Here is a 21,498-nt window from a genome sequence, read left to right on the forward strand (position 1 = left end):
TTTTGCATATCAATGAATATTAGCACTTCATAAACGTTATCTAATTAGCTGTCATAACTCTCCCCACTGCTAGCAGGCAAATATTATTGTCTCTATTTTAGAGATAAGGAAACTACGGGTTATGTGACTTGACTACAGCTACAGAAGGTTAGGATTAGAATGTAAAGGGCCTTACATGAAGTACCATATTTAGTGAAATAGGCCATGCTGATTGTCACATTGTTCAACTACCCCATTTTGCAGACACTGTCCCCAAAGTGGTGAATGAACTTACGGTCTTCTCAAAAAATGGGGGGCATGTGGCCACAGTTTTTATAGACCCTAAGGCCAGATCTGAAAGCCCATAGTGGGGATTGTGGATAACCCAGGATGTTTCTGAAAAATAAGTAAAAAACCCTAATGATCTGTTTACATTGCATCACATATTCAAGATTATATTTCAAAAGAAAATGGACTAGAAAATTTACTTGGTTTTAAACATGAAATCTGAAACTAACTCTTGCATTTGTAAGTCCCTGTTGGAGCTGGGAGTGTCCGATAACTAAAAGCTTTCTGGGTCCCAAAGGCTGGTTCTGTTTGAACTCCTTCACACCCAGCACTTAATTTTGACTCAAATATTTCCTTATAAATTTTTCAGATTCATCTTTGCAATTTGCTCTTCTTGACTGCAATTAATACTTTACACTTATATAGCAATTGCCTCCTAAGGATGTCAAAGTGAGTTACAAATATGAATTCATTAAGTCTCATAATACACTTTATAGGGATAATACCTTTCTCACAGATGGGGAAACAAAGACACAGAAATGTTAAATGACTGGTCCCTTCTATGCTAGTGTCTTAGCATAGTGTCTTCTTATATGTGCATAACAGTATTTTGGAAAATGCTGTTTTGTGAATGATTTCTCTATTACTTATGTCTGGAGTGAAAGAAAAATGTTCAAAAAGAGAACCACAGTAGGAAAAGTTGCATAGATCTGGAAATTTTGGAAGAAATTATTCTATGTAATCCCATTTAAAAGATATCACATGTGTATATCACATTTTATATCTATATAGTGGCAGAAATGATACTGATCATGCTCTACCTTGCAACATACCTGGATCTTATCTTTGTTTTACTAATATATCTCTTTAAAAAACCGAAACAAAATCAAAGCCCCACCACCACCATTTTGGACACGTGAGTTCTTAAGGAACATCAGTTAATATATCAATGCTTTCTCATTCTTAGGCCATTTAACAGAATATTGAAAAAAACAGGTAATAAATCTCAGTTACCATCTGAATATGATTAAAGTTGAAGATTTTTAGAATCATAGAAACAAATGCATCTTTCATCAACAAACTAGTTACTTCCACTATTTATATAACATCATTTGATGGTCTTGCTAGAATCTTTCACACACACCACAACAGGTTACCATGACAACTTACATTTGAATTTCTATAAATTTTTATTTTTAGAGATCACAGTTTAGAAATCACAAATCATAAATATTAAGTGCTATCCTGTTAATCAAAATAAATAAAATGCCAGTTTTCTTCTTTGTCATATTTCAGAAAATTGAAATCGCTCAAATTACATAGAACAGTAATCCTAAAAAATAATAGTGATTATGAACGTTTAACACTAAGTATCTCTATAATCTGAGATAAGTGGTTCATGAGTCAATAAGATAGACTACAATGCAAAGTGTGAAATCCTGGCCTCACTGAAGTCAATGGGAGTTTTGCAACTGACTTCAGTGGACCCAGGATTGCACCTAAAATGTTTATAGATTTACACATCATTTATTTGAGTTTACACAAACTATTATTGCATTTATCAGAAACGTCAGAAAGCTATCTTTCTTTCTGGAAAGATGGTGTCTAAATTGGCAATAACATTTCAATTCCAGTGCCATCACTTAGAGTCTTACACTATGTCTACATTGCCAAAGGGGAAAAAAAAGCATCAGTCAGTCTCTGAGCCCAGATCAACTGACTCAGGCTCATGGGACTCACATTATGGGGTAGATGTACCTGCTTGGACTCTGATACCTTCTCCCCTCACTGAGTTTCAAAGCCCAGGCTCCAGCCCAAGTGGGAACCTCTACATTACTATTTTTAGCCCATAGCACTAGTCCGGTGGACAACAGCCTTAGTTCACCCAAGCTCTGAGACTCACTGCCATGAGTGTTCTGGTTTTTGTTGTTTTGTTTTCAATCTTGATGTACCTAGAGAATCATCATTTAAGACCAGAAAGAATCAATAGATCATCTAGTCTGATCTCCTATACATCACAGGCCATCAATACCACTCAGCACTCACATACTAAACCCAATAACAGAAATTAGATCAAAATATTACAACCCACAGGAGACTAGACTATTATAAACCACAGACAGAGAATATATGGGGCCAAGGTGTATCAGTGCCTGAGGTCCCCAAAGTGGCAGGGAGGTGATTAAATGAAATTGTTCATTAGGTGTTCACTAGCACTTAGACACAAAATTATTTTCTTCTCTGAAAGCCACTAGCAATTCACAAAGTGGCCTTCTTAGCAGAAAGGTCACCATAAACAGTAGCAGCCTTGAGGAAAGGCAAAACACTGAATTTAGGCAATGTAGTTATAGCCCTAGCTATGGGCTTATTTACTTCAGTATTAAGCAGCCAGTCAGAAATCAAGAGTTCAAAACTAGAAATCAAGAGTTAAATCTACTGAGAAGTAAATGCAGTCACTTCTATAATATTAATATTAACAGATTACAATGTTATGTTACAATATAAATACACAGTTCATTTTAAGACTCGACAAATCCACTAATATCAACCAAACAACTAATGATAAAATGTTCTGGTCCTCAGCATTGAAAGATTATTGAGGAATTCAAGCGGATCAAAAACATGTGAAGGAACTATGGTACTATGACTCAATTATAGCCAGCATTTGCCTTTCCACGTTTCTCTTGGTGTCTTCCATTTAACCTTTACTTCATATTTGTCAGCTCTCTGGCAAAGAATGTTGGAAAGTCTCCAAAAAAAACAAACAAACCCACTATAGATTCAATGCACAGTTAAAAGGAAAATGTAGGTAATGAATATTCTGAAGATGTTTTCCAATAGCATTTTGATGAAGACGGGTATTAGTCTGACATTTAGAGCACATTCTACTTTTAAAATAATATTGCTGAAATATTATAAATGGGTGTGTGTATGTCCCATTAGTAAGCAACAATAGGAATTTATTCCATTATCATTAATCCTCTATTATATTTTATTTCAGTATTATCTGAAGCCAGTGGCACAGACAAAGCGAACTGCTGCACAAGCTGTGATTCCTTGGGAATGCTACCAAACAGTGAAGAACAGGAGTGACTGGGGAGCCTCAGAGCAGCTGGGAGAAATGCACCTCCTGCCTGGATAGTTTCTCCTCTCACTAAAGATCCAGTCCTACCCCCATTTGAGTCAGTAGGCATTAACCCATTAACTTCAATGGGAGCTGGATCAGGCCCTAAAATATGATTCAGCAACATACTTATCCACATGCTTCATTTTACAAAGGTGAGTAATGCTATTGAAGTCAATAGGACTACTCCCATGGTTAAGTTAAACATAGTTGTAAGTATTTGCAGAATGAGGCCCAAGTTTGAACCCTTCAGAAGAAATCCTGATACATATGTTGCAAAACACGTATTCCACTTGCATAAAACAAAGCCACTTGTAGTTACAACAAACACAAAAGGAAGAAATTGTTTGGGGAAGGTTGTTGTGGAAGGGGGGGGTTAAAAAAAATTAAACCTGGGAAAACCTCCATTTCTTTTTCTTCAAAAACTGCACCTGATTTCCTTACCAGAAGGAACTCCAGATACTTAATTAGGCCCAAAGCCACAGGTCAGACAGTGAATCCACATGGTGATTGAATAAGAAACAAAAATATGAGACTAAAATCAGGGTCTCACTCAAAAACAGAAAATAATCTGTGGTAAAATCCTAACTTCCAGTCTAAATCAAGATAATTTAGTAAAATCACTTACTGCCGCAGAATTATGTCCTGGATCACAGAATGAGTAAGGGTCACCCTCAGAAATCAAGGACTAATCCAAGGACTAGAGTGAATCAGGATCACCCTCTGTCACACATACGTTAAACTATGTTCACGCTCAGATCCAGACACCAAAGCAAGGAGAGAACTAAGGACACCCTCACAAATCACAGGGAGCAAGTCACCCTCACTTCACTATTAACACAGTGTCACCCACAAAATCAAAGCCTGAGCAGGGTGAGTCAGAGTCCCTCTCTAGCAGGGTCCAGATCCTGCTATTCTTGTGGGTATCTATATACAGCCTTTGGTCAACTCATCCCCACACCAATCCCTCTAGGGGACCTGGGACAGATTTAGGGTCACATACACCCCAACTCACACACCAGAAGTCAGTGGTACCCCCATGCACAAAACCTCTCAGGGGTCCAGTGACTGAGGCAGGAGTACCCCCTCACACACATACACACACACACCTCAGGGGTCCAGTGACTGAGGCAGGGTTGCCCCCCCCCATACACCCTTCATCCCAGAGGACCAGGCACTGAGTTAGAGTCCACACATTCACACCCCACCCCAGGGCCTGAACCAGGGTCCCCCCACACACACCCAGGGAGACCAGAAACTGAGCAAGTGTCACCCCTCCTCCACATACACAAACACCCTGGAGGACCAAGGGCTGACTTAGGGGAACCAAGGGCTGATTCGGTCCCTCCAGGATTGCCCTGGAGTCTCCAGGAATTAAAGATTAATCTTGAATTAAAGATTATGTCAGGTGCTGAAACCTCCAGGAATCCATCCCACCAAAATTGGCAACCCTCCCCAACACACGGGGGGGAGGGGCTGAGTCAGGTCACCCACAGGGGGAAAGGAGCTGAGGCAGGGTCACGTCCCCACGCCCCCCGGGGCTCAGGGGCTGAGGCAGGACCCCTACTCAGCGCCTGCGCGGGGCCGGGGTCGCGCTCTCACCCTGGCGGCCCGGGAGGAGTAGGGGTCCTCGAAGAGCGCCCACACCCGGGGCTGCAGCCGTCTCCAGCGCCCGCCCACGCCGTCGGGGGGCCCGGCGGCCGCCCCCACGTCCTCGATGCCCAGCCTCTTGGCGGCCAGGTCGTCGTCGTCGCCGTCGAGGGGCGGCTCGCCGTTGATGAGGTCGGGGGTCTCGAAGATGTCGAGCGCCTCCTCGGCGTCGCGGTGCTGGCGGTAGGTCATCCAGCAGCAGGGCTCCACGTCGGTCTCGTCGATGCCCCAGAAGGCGAGCTCCTCCTCGAAGAGCGGCCCGCACACGTCGGCCGGGCAGTGCAGCTTGCCCGTGCGGTAGTAGTTGAGCACATAGGCGAAGACCCCCGGGTGCCGGTCGAAGAAGAACTCGCTGGGGCCGCCGCTGCTGGCCTCCGGGCAGCCGCCCGGCACCTGCGGGGGCAGGTTGGGGGAAGGCGGTGGCGGGGGAGCCGGCGGCGGCGGCTGCTCTTCCCCGCCCGACGACTCGCTCTGGGACTCGCAGGCGAGCAGGGCCAGCCGGGTCCCCGGCAGGGTCTTCAGCGTGCTCCGGTAGGTCTCGTGCCGGGTGCCCCCCACGTTGAGGATCACCCTCTCGTTATCCTCGAGCTTGCCCATCTCTCTGGGTCAGACATGACTGGGGGGACAGACAGACAGACCCGTCAGCGTGAGACCAGCAGGGACTGGAGGAAGATGGGAAATGGGAGGGGTGATAGGGAGCCTGATTCTCTTGAGGTCACTTTCTACCTCCTACCCCCTTACACGAAAATGCCCCACTGCAGCCCACATCTTCCCTGCTCTTTACCCTCCTCCCGTCTCCTGTGCCCACCACCTAGGTCGACCCTTCCTCTCTTCCCCAACTTGCCGCCTTTCCCTCCACCACTATGAGCCAAATCTCCAGAACTGCCTTTTCTATCTTCCCAAATCCCCCTCCAATAGGACCTGCCTTCCCCTGACATCCCAGGGTCTCCGCCTCGTTTTCCCACTATTCCTCTCCTCGCTTTCGTACAATAGCAGCTGTTAGAGCTTCTCTTCGCACCAGCGACTGGAAAGTTGGTTTGCAAACGACCCTGAAACAAACCTCGTAGTCCTTTCGCTGTATCCTTGACGAATTCAAAGCACTGCTGCTCCCACACCCCCTTCTACAAACCAGTCTTTGCCTCCCCTGCTTTCAGACGGCTTTTCCCCCCCTCAGTGATCTGGACTCTTCCCCTGCACCTCTTCCTTCCCCCAATATAGACAGAGAGAAAGCAGAGGGAAACCAAACAACCCTGCTTCTCCTTGATACGGATCAGTCACCTTCCCCACCCCTTTTTCATCTCTGTTTCTGGGGTTCTTGGATCAAGCTCTCTGAATAAAAGCAAGCGGTTAAATTATTTGCTATTTGTCCATCTTTTATTATATTAGGGACTTAGAAGAGAAGGTTTGGTCTCCAGGAGGAAAACCCAAACCTCAAAACAGCTCAGGCAGCAGGCACACCCTTATAGGAGCCGTTAGCGTGTAGCTCTGGCTGCTACTTTCTCAAAGCACTAACCTCCCCACGGATTTTACCTATACATTCATATTTAGGAAGACCAGACGGAATCACAGCCAGGTTGGCGTGGATTTTCCCACGGTATCCCCCCTACCCTCCGGCTTCTCAAATACCTTAATGAGGAGAGAGAGAGAGGCTCCTCTTCATATACCAGACGCTGTTTTCTTCGCAGCTGTTGGCGGATCCTCCGCCAACCTGTGTGTGTCTCTGTCAGGCGAGAACTACTTGTTGTTTTTCTCCCCATGTTCAGGTGGCTATTCCACCATCCTTGGTGCTGAACTGCGAAAGGAATAAAAGCAGCCCCCACCGCCTGCTGGTAGATCTCGCCTCCCTCATTTTGCACAATACATGCAATCTTTCAACATCGGAATGAAGAGTAACCATCACAGAGAGAAAGCAAAACCATGGATGGCTGGTCAGAGCACCTAAGGGACTGGGTGCTGGCTGCTGTAATCCGAGCGGCTGGTTGGGGAGACTCTAATTTGAAGGTGAAAATGCAACTCAGGTTTGTCTTTCAAGCGCAGTCCCTCCCGTAAGGAGGGTGGCGTGGGAGCTGTCCCTTCAGCACCACTCTCCAGCAAACTCCATCGCGCACCGCCCTCTCCGAGAGTGCGGGGCTGGGGGAGACGGCAGCAAATACACATACCGCCTTTAGCCGAAAAACGCAACACCGCCCCCGCTTCTGAGACACTTAATTGTTCCCTTAAGGACAGCAACAGGGAGGAAGCGGGGCTGGCAGTGGTTGTTTATCTGAGAGATGCAGGGAAAACAGCACCAAGCTACAGGTGACCTCAGAGAGGAGTTCGCCGGCTCTCCAAGGGAGAGCCGCGGTACCCAGCAGGCACAACTGGCCTGTGCCTAGGGCCCCTGGCTTTCGGGCACAGCGCGCCAGCAGCTTCTCTCCATGGGCGGCAGGAGGCATGCACGTGGCGCGCAGCGGCTGCAGCAGGGCTGGATCAGTCCACGTCACTGGAGCCCCTCACAGATCAGCCCAAGCAAACACCTGCGGCTGTCGGAGCCCGCTGTCTCTGCTTCCCTTCAGGCGCACAGGCGGCGGCTGCATCTCTTCGGGCAGCTAGGAAAGGACAGCCGCACCTTGTTTTCATGCAGCTGGTGAAGGGAGGATTTGGAACAGGAAGCTTAGGGAGAGGCCCCACAAATCATCCCAGCAAAGTGATCACCCCCGCCAACACCACCTGGCAACCCCAACAGAGCCCTGTGACAGGGCATCAGGTTTCTAAGGCCTGCCTCCCTCCCTAGCCCACTGGTGCTTCTTGTTTTCAAGCATGCTGGGGGCTGGTCAAGGGCAGAGATACCTCCGGCCCCAGCAGAGGATTGTGGGAGGCGAGAAGCCGCACCTGCGGCCTCCTCAATAGAGGGGTTTCCTTCCACCTCAGCAGAGGCCTGGGGTCGTCACCTGGGCACCTCATGAAGGCTCGACTGGAGTAGCAGTAACTGAGACCACACACATCCTTGCCAATAGCAGATACAACTACTTGATTACAACTCCTAAAAGCCAAAATCTGTATTATGTACCTAGTTGTAATTCCGATGTAACATTACTGGAAACTGATTGTTGCAACCGAAAAGAGAATTTAGCCCAATATGTTTTATACTTGCTATTTTTTGGATGGAGATTTACATTTTAGACCTTTCAGAGGCATCTTTTCTTGAACACAGCATATGAAAACAGACCTGCGTTACTAGAATGTACAGACATGATCTCAGGTGTGCAGTGCAAAAAGGCTTTCTTGTTTGAAATGGTAAATAGAGATGAGAAACACTACATTCATCTGTTGGATGCAGCTTACAGCTGTAATACCTTTTTGAAGCTCCCTTCCCCCCTCCCTCATGGTAGGAAACCCTGAGCTGGGACACTAAAGACAGAGCCAGCTTGGAGTCACAGGGCTTCTACTGATCCACTAGGATGCGTGCAATCTCATATGCAGGGTCTATTCATAAGACAACCATCTCTCCAACAGAAACCAGAGACAGTACCCCACAAACCAAACTTTGGACATTGCTAATCCTACAGTCCATTCCCATTAGCTTTGCTGCCGGATAGGGTAATATGTCTATTTTTTTAAATGGTTTTATTGCTTGGGAAAAATAGAAAATATTTCAGAGTGGGGGAAAATCAGTCTACATTATAATGTAAAGCTTTAGTCAAGTCTAAAAAAAGTTGTGCAGTGCACCAGTTTCTAAATATAATACAATTAATTTCTTTTGGTATCATTCCTTCTTGTACTTTTAGCAAGTGATAGATTTCACAACAAAATACAGAATGAAATCATAAGAGATGATTTCAAAGCCCAGAAGAAGGGAACACTAACAAAATAATGGAATAAATATAGCAATATTCTTCCTGATTGGCAACACTATTTTACTCTCCCCCACAAATGATCACATTTTACTTTCTTCTGTAGAACGTGAAAGAGGCCCAATCCTGTATTTTTGTACCCTTAAAATTCCCACAGAAGTGGGAGTGTTTAAGGACTAAGTAAACAACAGCTTCAGGTTTGGGACCAAAGTGATTCTTAACAACAAAAATATAGTTAAAATAGAAAAATATTTCCACTCATACCAACAGCAACATAGATTCATGTTAAATATTCATTGGAAAGGTGTTTCTGTAGTTGAAGATTTGGAAATTCAGGATAGCTTGCAGGAACTGAATGAATCTCAGCAAAGTACAAAAAAATCCCCTTAGGATAGATATTTTGAAAGGAAAGCAGATCGTGCATTATCAAACAGAAAAAGTTGACAAAGTCATAGAACTGTACTTGAAGAGATTGCTTTCTGGAAATTGGAAGCCAAATTAGAGTTCCACTTAACAGAAAAGGATTCCTATTGCAAATTTAAGTATCATGATGCAGACTCAGTAGAACTACCAACTGTGAATCAATACAAGAAAGGGCAAACAGGAGAAAAGAAAAAAGTACCCTTATCTGAAATTATGATCTATAGAAAAGAAGAAAAGGTTTCACATGGAGGTACAAACCCTTATTTCTACTAAATTTTCTAATGCGAAGCAGCCTTTGTCCAATTTCACAGATGCTATAGCAAACAGGAAGAATGACAGAAAATATAGAAATAGTTGAAAATAGTATGATGTAATCAAAAATGTAATCTTAAATCAGTTTAAACTAGGGTGCAATGGATACCACTAATGATTTTAAATGCAAGTTTAATCATTGAGTTTCAATCAAGTTTTGAAATGTTTCTTCCTCTCCATATTTCTCATGATCATTTGTGTGTGAGTGTATATAATTACATCTTTTGATCTTCTACAGATTTGGCAGAATTCATTAGACCATAAATCAATATTGTTATTGTTGTGAATCTCAGTCTACAATAATTAACATATCAGAAGGTATTTTGAGCTAAACTTTAGGGCCAAAAGCATTCCTTAGAGTGACTGATGTACAGAAAGTAGAAGAAGAATAAAATTAAGCAAATAGATATAAAATTGCACTGCTAGGAGTCATAAGGTGATTAAATTGTGCAAAGTTAGAGGGGGGAAACAAGAGGGAATTCTGATGATTAAATAAAAAGAAATGTCGATATTTTTGGACTTTAAAAATAAGAGTTAAATGCAAAATGGGTTTGATTAATGCACATCATTGGTGAAGATAGGTCTTATATGGGCAATTGAGACAAAATCTTAACTAGAGCTGAGTAAAACTGGTGAAAAAAATGTGAGATTCTGAAATTGTTCTACACTTCATGTAATCTGACTTCCCCCCCCCTTAAAATTTCAATTCATTGTAATATTTCTCTGTGAATTATGCAGAAACTCTTTTCACATTAAATTTTGACCAGAAAGATCAATACATACTTTTTCAGAAGGGAAATTCAAGGAGCAAAGGTAGAATGTTGTTAGAAGTAATGTGACCCAGAAGTATGAACTCAGATATCCTCAGTCCTCATCCTGCTACTCACACTAACCTAACTAATCATCCAAAATACTGCACTACATGGGTTAGTTAAACCTTACATTTTGCATTTCCTGACTTTTTAAAAATTAATAGTGTTATGTAAAATTAATGCAGGTTTTTGTATTTAAATTCCTCTTTTCAGAAGAAAAAGATGTGCTGGGAGGTTGGGGGTGAGAAATGACAGCTTCAGCAGTATGGTGTGTACAGTTTTGCTTTGCATAAACTCTAAACTGCAGCACTTACTTGCACAAAATCCCTGATTCTTGAACTTTGATTCTTGAGCTGCACAATGGTATTTTTCCAGAACTCCACCAGTCAAATTCTAGCTCTCTGTTTGGATGCAAGCCCAGAGCACCCCCTTGTCCCATTTCCCCTCTTGGTTCTCCAGTCAAGTCACCAAGGAAATTTAAAATATTCCCCCTCTTGGGACTGATTTATTAAGCCTTCACAAAATACATACATACATCCTTTGGCCATTTCAGGCTCAAGCCATTCCTTTGTCAGGGCTCATCAATGACCCTTGATTTAGGGCTTCAGCTCTCTTGGTTCACCTATTCCCTTTGAGTAGGGGAGGGCTCAGTCCCACTCCAGATCTTGAGCCTTACTGGAAATATCTCCTAAACTCTTTCCTAGCCTATGTCTCTGGGAGCAAGCTCCTTCTGCCCTTACTAGACAGTCTCCACACCCCTCCTTAGAACTGCACTTGAATCCTGGCAGGCTTCCCAGCCCATCATCCAGTTTCAACCACAGAGGAGCATCCCTCCAAGTCTCTCTCTAGGTTCCCTTTGACCAAGTGAAGAGCACTCCTGTATAAACCCCAACAGATAGACATATCATTCAGTCACCTGTCTCCCATTCCCATCTTGGTCTGGTCATCCTTACAATAGTGGTCAGTCCCAAAATGCCTGTTCTTAAAGAGGTTATTCCTTGGAACAACCCTAGCCTTTAAAGGGGATAGATCACCCTGTTATACTTTGATTCTCACCGCCCCCTCCCCCCAAAAAAACCCTTAATTGATGATAACTAATGCTTCAAAAGCAGCATTGAATTGAACCGATGCTCTGAATGGCTGTGTGCCTCCATACAACCCCCTTGTAGCCTCCTGCCTACATTACCCATGCCAGGGGCATTAGTAATCCAAGATGGGGGGAAAAGTTTACTGACCTGTGTAACTGCAACTTTTCAAGTAGTTTTGTCGGTAAAGATCTACATCTGTGGGATGTAGACTTTATCTAGAGCTATGGAATATTCTATGTAAGCATTTCAAGGTGGCATAGCCCCAGGCTCCCTCAGTACTGGGCACTTTTTAGTATCCCATACCGATTCTGAAAAGTGGCAATGAAGCTTTAATCTGACCTGACAATCTACTTGAACTCCAGTTAAAGGTCAGTAATTTCTTTCTCCTTCAAGTGGTGTCAGTACAGAGTGCCACTTCTGGGGCACTGACAAGCAATCACAACTCTAAACAGGTGAGTTTAAAGAGAAGACTAATTAAACAATGAGTACAGTACTGGTTTCCTGAATTAGGTAACAAATCCTGAGGCCAGGTCAAGAGTACTGTTCTATAAATGTATGGACTCCGTTCTTGGCAGGAGCTCCACATTTCCACCGCAGGAATTATAAGAAAATATGCCTTAGATCTAATCAAATATGCTGAGATACCCTGAGGGACCTGGAAATCAGCTAATCAGTGTCTCCAACCCAGAGTCAGCAATTGTGTGCCAGACTTCTATAACTCCTAATGTAGACTGATTATTTGACTCACCTTCTCACTGTCAGAAAACTTGAAGATCAGAGATGGAAAGCAGGGAAGGTCTGGACCAGATGGTCATGTGCTGAGAGATGACGTCTGAACAATCTTGTAAGTCTAGCTAGCCCAGAATCTAGCAAGACTCCAATAACTCTCAGCCCTGCTCAGATGCCATGAGCTGGCACATGAACAATGAGGGGATGGGAAATTTAAGAAATTCTATTTACAAATAGCAGCACTCTCCCTGTGCCTATGTTTCCCCTCCACACCATGTCCATTCTTGTTCATTTTAGCTGATGCTTTTTGGGGTGTGAACTGTCTTTTATGTGTGTTTGTATAGCATCCAAAATAAGGACTTAATATCAGGTAGGTCCTCTAAGCGCTACTGCAATGCAAAGCATAATAAATACAACTGTTACCCAAGATGTTCAGGCCACATCATATCAGCCTTTGAGCTACAAAAGGATGTTTTCTATTGGGTGGATCAAATTATCCAAACTGCGGAGGTTCATTATTAGTTACTAGTACTGTGATCTCCTCAAAAAGAGATATTAAGACTAGCTCCTGAATTTCCCTATGCTGGACATCTGGGGATGAACAACACCCTAAACCATCTGCTATTCTCATTTTATTAGCAAGAGATGTAGAAGGAGATAGCCAATTTCTGAGCCCTCTGCATGGAGTGTTAATGGGTGGCCCTGAAAAAAAACGTAAAGGGACCTTTAGTTTCCCAGGACTAAGTTAACACCCATTTGAATAAACTGAGTTAGACATAATTTGGTCCTTTAAGAAGAGCGCAAGGGGACACCATTACATTTTAGTTTTACTATCTTATGCCATTTACTATCCTAAGGCCACCCACTATCCTAGAGCCATTCCACTGCAAAAAACAAACACAGAACATGGGTTGAAATGGTAGTCAGTGAGACCATAAGAATTGGACCACTTTCTCTGGTCCTCATTTGTCCCCTGATCAAATTTGTCCCCTGATCATGGATCAGGGGACAAATTTCATGTTCCACCTAATGCAGGAGGCATGGGATCTTCAGGATAAAGATCAACTTGTACCATATTTATAACTCCCCAACTGATGAATTATCTGAGGTCAACAAAATCCACAAAAATATGTTGTGAAAATTCATAAAGACAGATGCAAATAATTAAGACAGGCTCCTCTCTTGTCTCTTCTTTGTGACTCAGGAAGTTCTACGGGCCTCCGATAGACTTTTCATCCATTGGCTCTATTGGTTTGCAGATTAGATACATCTATCCCAACAGGGTAAGGCATCTGCTTTAATGGTCTGCCTTCTGAGGTTGATTGTGCCAATGATCTTCCAGACACCCTCTGAGGGAATTGACCAAGCTACCGATGTTCAGGTAAAGCTTCATGATAATCTTTTGTTCTCTACTATTGATATAATGGCTACTAAACAACCATCATGCCAGTTTTGCCCTCAACCTCACAGGTAACTATGGTTTACAGATGACCTACAACAGATGAAGCAAAGGGGGAGATGTGGCGTGTGGTGGCAGAAATCGTATGCAGAATCTCACTGACTGAGACGTGCAGATTTAAGATCATATGCCAAGGCAGTGTAGGAAGCAAAGAAAGATTTCTTTATTGGGTCTGCAAAGTCTCATATTGTGGAATTGTTCTCAGTGTATTTAAGCTTGATGAATCTTGGCTGCTTCCATTCAGTTATAGTCAAGTGTTTCTTTCAGATTTCTTTTTCACGTTACTTTGCAAAGTTGCCCAAATTCTGACTGAGCTGTCTATTGCCATGGAAACAGAGCAGTGTTCTCAAGAAGATAAATACTGAGTCTTTGCTTATGCTTCAGTATTGCTCACTGAGGTGATAGAGATGCTAGGGTGGTTTCCTGCAATAACTTGTGACATGGATCCTTGTCCTTTCTTGCTGTTGAAAGATAGTGGGGAAGTACTGGTTCCATTGTTGATTGGAATTATCTGTTTCCTCATGCAATGGCAAGGTTCTGATGATTCTTAAAGAAGCAGTTATGAGGGCCACTGTTCATGAAACCAACTCTTGACCATGACAGTCTGGCTAACTGCTGACTGGTATCCCATCTCTAATTATGGAGAAAGGACACCAAGATGGCTATGGCATGGAAAGTTATTTTCTTGAGTCCTTAGATTTCCTTGATTCTGGTCAAATCACATTATAGGTTTGGGTATGGGATTGAAACTGTACTGGTTGCGTTAATTGATCTCCACCTAGCAGTGGATAAAAATATCATATCCATACCAATTCTTTTAGAACTTTCAGAAGCATTTGACAACACTGTCAAATTATTATTTTTTTTGGACTTGCTTGTGAACCCTAGCGGTGATGGATAGAGTTACTTCATTTCTTTTTTGAGAGAACCCAGAGGGGTAATTGTGGGCAATTGTTCTTCTGACCCAAGGGTTCTGATCTGCAGGGCGCCATAGGGATCTATGCTGTCACCTGTTCAATGCATTTAGGAGGCCACTGGGATGGCTAATGAGGAGTATGGGTTGCGACTAGAGCTGGGTGAAATTTTTTCAGTGAATAGTACATTTGCTGAAAAATTCATTTTTCAGGGGCACTGAAGCTATTTGTGAATTTGAGTCTAATCTGGCAAATGGTTTTGGCTGAAAAACAAAAAATTTCAGAAAGGTCACAACATTTCAAATTGACATTTTCAAAATGTTAGGATTCCACCCGAGACCTCTTCCACTTGGCGTATACAGAACAACGTATCCAGTTCTGGGAGAAACTTTATCCAGTTCTCTGGGATCCAAAAAACTCAGTTCTACTCCTGATTTCATTGCTTAGGTTCCTTTATTTGGCATACAGCAAAGCTATGCTAAGTTGATCAGACTCAAGAATAGCAGGTGGGTGTAGGCCAGGCATACCAGACATCTAAAGTTACATAGTAAAGCTCTTCCTTTATATATTTACACATTTCATTGCATTTACTGTACATTGCATCACACATTTTGGGATTGGCTTGGTTACTTTGCAGGAACCAATCCCTCTTCAGCACGTTCCATCCATGCATTGTCCATGCTCAATCCACTCTTTACCCATTCCTAATTTATCTGGTCTATTGTTAGTAAATGGTTCCCTGGATGTTCTCACAAGGGTTCCCAACTTTCTAATTTCAGAAAACTGAAGGCCCCCATCCCACCCTTTCCCTAAGGCCCTGTGTGCACTCATTCCATGCCCTATTTCTCCATCGCTCACTCTCCCCCATCCTCACTCACTCACTTTCACTGGGCTGGGGCAAGGGGTTAGGATGTGAGAGGAGGTGAGGGCTCCAGCTGGGGGTGCGGGCTCTGGGGTGGGGCCGGAGATGAGAGGTTTGGGGTACAAGGAGGGGCTCCAAGCTGGGGCAGGGGGTTGGGGCAGAGGAGAAGGTTTGGGGTGCAGGCTCAGGGTGCGGGCTCCGGGTGGTTCTGGCTGGTGTGGTATGCAGGGGCTCCGGGAGGTACTGATGTCAGGCGGCCTCTTAAATAGCAGCCACATCAGCACTGTCCTGGCATTTCCTGGGCCTCAGAGGCTGCTCTATCTGCCCTGAATCCTGGACACATGGCTTGGCCAGCCCACTGAGGACAAAAGTTTTTCCCACTCTCTGGAATGCAGTGTGTGGGGGAGGAGAATTCCCCATGACACCCCCACACATACAATGCTGCCCCAGCTCGCTGCACCCCCAGCATAGCCCAAATCACAGCAGCTCTAGGGAGAGTGTTGCTGCAGGCCCCCTCCTCCTTCTCCCCACCCCCTATTGCAGTGACCCCCCCAGACCCTCTCCTTCATCCCCCCGCGTCTAGCCAGTGGCTGGGGCCTCCATGCCCACCTGCTGCCCAACTTTGCTCAGACCCGTTCCCAGGGAGAGCAGCCCAACTTTAGCTCCATGTTTCTGCGCAGTCCATTCATCCCTGGGAGGAGACTGACCAGCCCACAGCCCCTTACCTGCTGGTGGCATGGTTCCAAGACAAGCTTGATGCAGCAGCTCCCATAGAGCTGGTTACTGGGCCCTGGGTCAGCTGGTAGCTGCTCACCCTGGCCCCTTCCCCTGCCGCCGCTGCATGCAGCCCCTGCGGTACTGGGCCGGCTCCTCTCTCTGCTCCTGCCAGCCAGGGAGCAGCGGGCCAGGTAGGGAGGGGGCTGAATGTACTTCTTAAAGGCCACAATGCCCGCTCCGCAGGGAGCCCCCAGCCACCACAGCGTCTGCTGCCTGGGGTTAACCGTGCTGGCCCTAGCCTGCAGCCAGTTGCCTTTCCCAGCCCCTCTGCTGGGATCCGCCCCCTTGCCTGGCAGGGCTCTTACTGCCCCTGAGCTCCGCAGAGAGAGCTGCTGCAGACTCTCTCCTCAACCCTCCACCGCCAAGCGGACTTTTAACGGCCTGGTCAGCAGAGCCGACCGGAGTCGCCAGGGTCCCTTTTTGAATGGGCATTCCGGTCAAAAACTGGACACCTGGCATCCCTAGTTCTCACTCTTAGTTTAGCTGGCTCAGACATTCTGTTTTTAATTTTAGCCTACTGACCTATTTACTTATTTGATTTAGTACAAACATTTTGTTTTCAGCCTCATGATCTGTTTACCTTCCTACCTCTCTAATTCTCTCCTACACGAAATGATGCCTCCCTCCAGGTGTTAATTACTCATGTCAGGCCAGGCCTCAACTACATAAAACAAATCATTTTGATATTTCATTTTGAAAATGTCTATATCTTGTCTACAACAATGAACTGATTTGCTCAGGTTTTTTCAAAACATTATACAGTCACTATTGACTGATATTACTTAGGTTAGGGGCAAGCTGAGACTTCTGCTTTTATGCTCACCTCTGTTCGCTGCATTGTTAACAGTATACCAATCCTCCATCCCTGTTTGTCTGTTTCTTCCACCTGTTGCATCCTGTCTGATACCCAGATTTTCAGTTTTCTGAGGCAAGGACTATCTCCTGTTACCAGTTGGTAGAGTGCCTAGCACAACTGGACCCTGATTTTTTACTGAGGTTCCTAGGTCCTGAAATAAGATATTATAACAAAAAAATAAAAAAATTGGGTTGTGACTAAAAGAAGAAAATTTGTGGAAGTCAGAGTGAAAACTGGAATTCTATGAAAGTGGAGTTGCAACCTGAACTATCACTTTCACTACTGCAAAGGCTACAAAAAAAAAAAATATTGACCCTCACCCAGAAAAGAGCTTCAGTTTAAAATTTAGCAGTACCACAATTAATTGTAATACACCACTACCTCGATATAACGCGACCCGATATAACACCAATTCGGATATAACGCGGTAAAGCAGCACTCTGGGGGGGGGGGCTGCGCGCTCCGGTATATCAAAGCAAGTTCAATATAACGTGGTTTCACCTATAACACGGTAAGCTTTTTTGGCTCCCGAGGACAGCGTTTTATCAAGGTAGAGGTGTACTACATTAAACTCTGAAAAAATGCAACCATTTATCAAGCTCATTACTGAACAAATTTTAAGATGTACTGATTTAGGCTCTTAGCATGGCTTTTCAAAAATTGTTTAAGAGAATCAATACTTAAGTTCTTTCCCTAGCTACAACATATTCTGAAATACACATGGAAATGGTTTTTTGTCCTTTATGACAATCTTGTCCTAGATGGAAAGCAGAATTGTGTCCTGCTTTGTCAGCAATGACTTCAATTTCACAATACGATGTTAATATAATACAGATTCATTAAAATAGAAAAAGACGTTATCATCATCCTTACCAGAGTCTTTATGATTTTAGATTAATAAGTTATTTCCTACCATGTCAATTTTTGTTCTACTGCCTAGATTATTCCCAATATTTTCTTATTATATTTATATACTTCTAGGTGGTGCTAGAAATCCTAGAATCAACTGTTAGTTGCAATGCTGTGATCAGTTGTGGGGTTTGTTTGTTTTTTGAACTCATAACTTTTTACTTCCATGTGTCAGCTGCTCATAGGTATGCCTTATGAATGCATGGTCTATATTACCTATTGCAATCAAATATTCTGTACAATCTAAGAGTGTAAGTCAGTATAAGAAGTTATCAAAAGACTGTCCTTGAAGTAAAAAGGAATGCAGAAATGTTCATGTTCATAATTATTAGGAATGAATGAGACTACCTCTTTTAATATTCCTTTTATTTTGATGAGAGAAATGGAATTAAACCAAAAAGAAATACTAATGAGTTAATGAACCTTATTAGTGTGTAAAGCACCTTGTATACTGCTCCTTCTAGATGAAAGGTGCTATGTAATTTGGATTATTATTATAGGATATTAATTCATTGTGGAGAAAAGTATTGTGCAGGGGACATCAGTGATTTAAGTATAACAGGGAGTGGAAGAAAATCTCCACCTTGTAACAAGTGCTTTCTCTCTGTCTCTTATTGAATAAGAACTCTTGAAGCTCTCCATCCTACAAAGAACCTCATTAAAAAGTCAAAGCAGGAAAAAAATAGAGCAGCAAGAAATAATAAAAATCCTACACCTTGAAAGCAGACTAGGAGAAGCCAGATTTCTCAATTTTTTTTTATTAGAATGATCTGATTCTGCAACAGTATGGAGTGCACTATACTTTGAGAACTATAGGTAACTTTTAAGTGAGGTGGCTTACATGCCTTTATACCATATCATGGAGTAATAGGACTTAATACTCATATTAAAATCCCATAGAAATATGATTCAGTGAGGAAAGGAGAAAAGATTGTTCATATGCCATCAAATGTACCCCCCCCCCCCAAAAAAAAGATAGAAAACCGATCTGATAAACCAGTCTGTTAAACAAATACATTATGTACCAAATTAACTTCTTACATGAGAACAGACATGTTCAAATAAAATGCCCAATAAAAGAACCTGCCTATTAAACTAATTATATTTTGGTGCAGCGTTTTTAAACTTTTTTAAATTGGGTCTACTTTACCATAATACAAATTGCATTTAGTATCCAGTACAATGCGTTAACAATATGGGTTTCTTTGAACTTACTGTCCCAAGTTTTGCCCCATAATTAAAATATGCATGATCACGGTTAAAGTGGATTAGAGTATTCTTGGGTCTTCTTTCAGGGTTTCCAAACCATATTATTATTCATTCATATAGTGCTAAAAGTGTGTTAGGTATTTTACAAACAAGTAGAAACACAAAGCCTATAACCTGAACACAAAAGGCCAAAGTTTGTACTTTGAAAACTAGCCTGTGTTGTGTGGCAGTGCAGAGCCACACCATCCCAGAAAGTGCATGCTGCACCATTGCTGCTGTGTATTCCCTTTGTCGTTGCTGATCAGACCTACCAGCTATTGAGGGGGAGAAGAATAAAGCTATCTCCACACTTCCTCCCTGCCTCATCTGGGGAGATTTTGGCTCCTAGAGGGTACAGCAAGAACCAACCTGAAACCCAAGGTCTCGGGTTGTCCCTGGCCTTTGTGAAGTGTGTGTAAAGGGGCACTCTTTGCAATCTCCCTCTACCATCACTCAATGAACCTGTGCAGTGCCGGGGCCAATCTAGCCCAAAGCACAGAAACAAAGGGCCTGATTCATCTCCCACTGAAGTCAATGAGTCTACGGACTTCAATGGGACTTGGATCAGAGCCAAGCAGATGGGAAGCAATAATCAGTAAGTGAATGAGCAGTGATGTTATCAGGCCTCCCACCCACTCATCCCCACAAATTATTTTTGTTGGGTCTGTGTTTTTATTATTTTGATAACATTTTCTGAGGGAAGGCCTAGACTTCATAGTTTTTATGGAAGAAGTTAGCTTTGGAAAAGGAGAGGGAGGAGGCACAGCAGAATGGGCTAAGAGGGCACCAGGAATACAGGCAGTATGGAAAAAAGGCACAGGGATGAAAGTGGAAATCCACAAAAGGGGTGGAAAGCCAATTGCCAGCACAGGAAGATCTGTTTCCAGTGGTTTTTATTTTATTTTTAAAATACAAAACTTCACTCTGTGCTTATTTCCGTAAGGTCACTTTGAAACTATGTAACACTAATACTCCCCTGTCCCTTAAATCTATTAAGCCCATGAAAAGCACAGTATCATAATATAATTTGGTATAAACTGTTTTGCTTTATCAGCCCTTTCCAACATGCTATTATAAAAAGAGTGAAATTGGAGCATTGGCTTGACATTCAAGTACCTTAAATCCTCTTATCCTGAGAACACTGGATGAAGTCCTACAACGCTAGGTCAGCACTTTAAGCTTCGAGCTTCCAAATCTCAGCTGCTATTCCATTTGGTCCTGAAAGATTGAGGAGGAAGAGGTGGGATCCAATAATTTCTAACTGGCCTAAAAAGCAGAAATGATTGCAGAATTCATGAATGCCACCTGCAGTCATTGTCACCACCCATGCAAACACTGTCATCCAAGGAAATGACTTTATAAGCCAAAAATCATTTTATCAGCTTGATTGCAGGATTTAATTTGTGTCAAGAAAAATACTATGATCCCAAAATTAGAGTGAGTTATAGAAAGCATTAAAATTCACTTAATTAACAGAGGTAGTAACAAAAGGATATATTGCTATTGTATATGCGTCTCAGCCAGCTTTTCTTGCTTCCACTTGTTATAACTCATTCTTCCGTAATGGCCTGGGGTTTCCATAGTTGATGTGTGGTGCAGTCTGGGCTATCACAGTGAAGTGTCAGATTCCTAAGAGGAATTGGCCTCTTAGCCAAAATTCTCAAAGGCAGAGGACATGGGGATCAGGCCAGCAACCACTTCTGAGGAGCCCAAAAGTTGGGGGAGGGAAACAGGGCTCTCCTCCCAAAAAGGATATCAGAGGTTGAGGGGAATGGAGGGATTGGCTAGTGTTTCCCCCCCCCCCCAAACAGGGAATCCAGCTAAAAGGTGAGGGGAGTGAACCCAAGCTTTTTCAGGGAAGAATGGCAATGTCCTGGGTTTATAGTTTTGAACCTAAATTAACCAGTTTCAGTCCAACTCAAAGCCCAACTGCAGAGGAGAGAAACATCACCAAACAAAACTGGAGGGAAAAGGTTGAAGGAGAGTCTCACAAAACCCTGAAAAGTGAAACTGTTGTTAGCTCCTTTCAATGTATCTGCCAATCCTAACATGTCTCCTGTGCCAAAATGGGGACAGTTGTAGAGATGTAGAGCTGGTGAAATCAGAGAAATACCAGGCTGAGGAAGGCTTTAGGAGTTCTGCCTCCACCAGGCAGCAGGTGCAGAAGCTCCCATCAAAAGTGTTCATCTCTAACTTGCTGAAGTCAGCTGGCAGATACGAATTGCTACCAGAACA

The 21,498-nt window shown here is 43.4% G+C and overlaps 1 protein-coding gene across 3 annotated transcripts in view; it reads right to left on the bottom strand.

Moving 5' to 3' along the window:
• Nucleotides 1-6,793, bottom strand: part of KCNC2 (potassium voltage-gated channel subfamily C member 2) — a 159,514-nt gene extending 152,721 nt beyond the window's left edge. For all 3 annotated transcript variants that reach the window (XM_042860113.2, XM_065559226.1, XM_005291330.5), the window contains exons 1-2: nucleotides 6,668-6,793; nucleotides 4,994-5,657 (exon numbers count right to left, since the gene is read on the bottom strand). In XM_042860113.2, coding sequence (XP_042716047.2) covers nucleotides 4,994-5,638 — 645 coding nt within the window. In that variant the 5' untranslated portion in view covers nucleotides 5,639-5,657; nucleotides 6,668-6,793. The remainder of the gene's footprint in view (nucleotides 1-4,993; nucleotides 5,658-6,667) is intronic.
• Between the last annotated feature and the right edge of the window lie 14,705 nt (nucleotides 6,794-21,498).

This window comes from Chrysemys picta, chromosome 1 (genome assembly GCF_011386835.1).
Source record: "Chrysemys picta bellii isolate R12L10 chromosome 1, ASM1138683v2, whole genome shotgun sequence".
Classification (NCBI taxonomy): domain Eukaryota; kingdom Metazoa; phylum Chordata; order Testudines; family Emydidae; genus Chrysemys; species Chrysemys picta.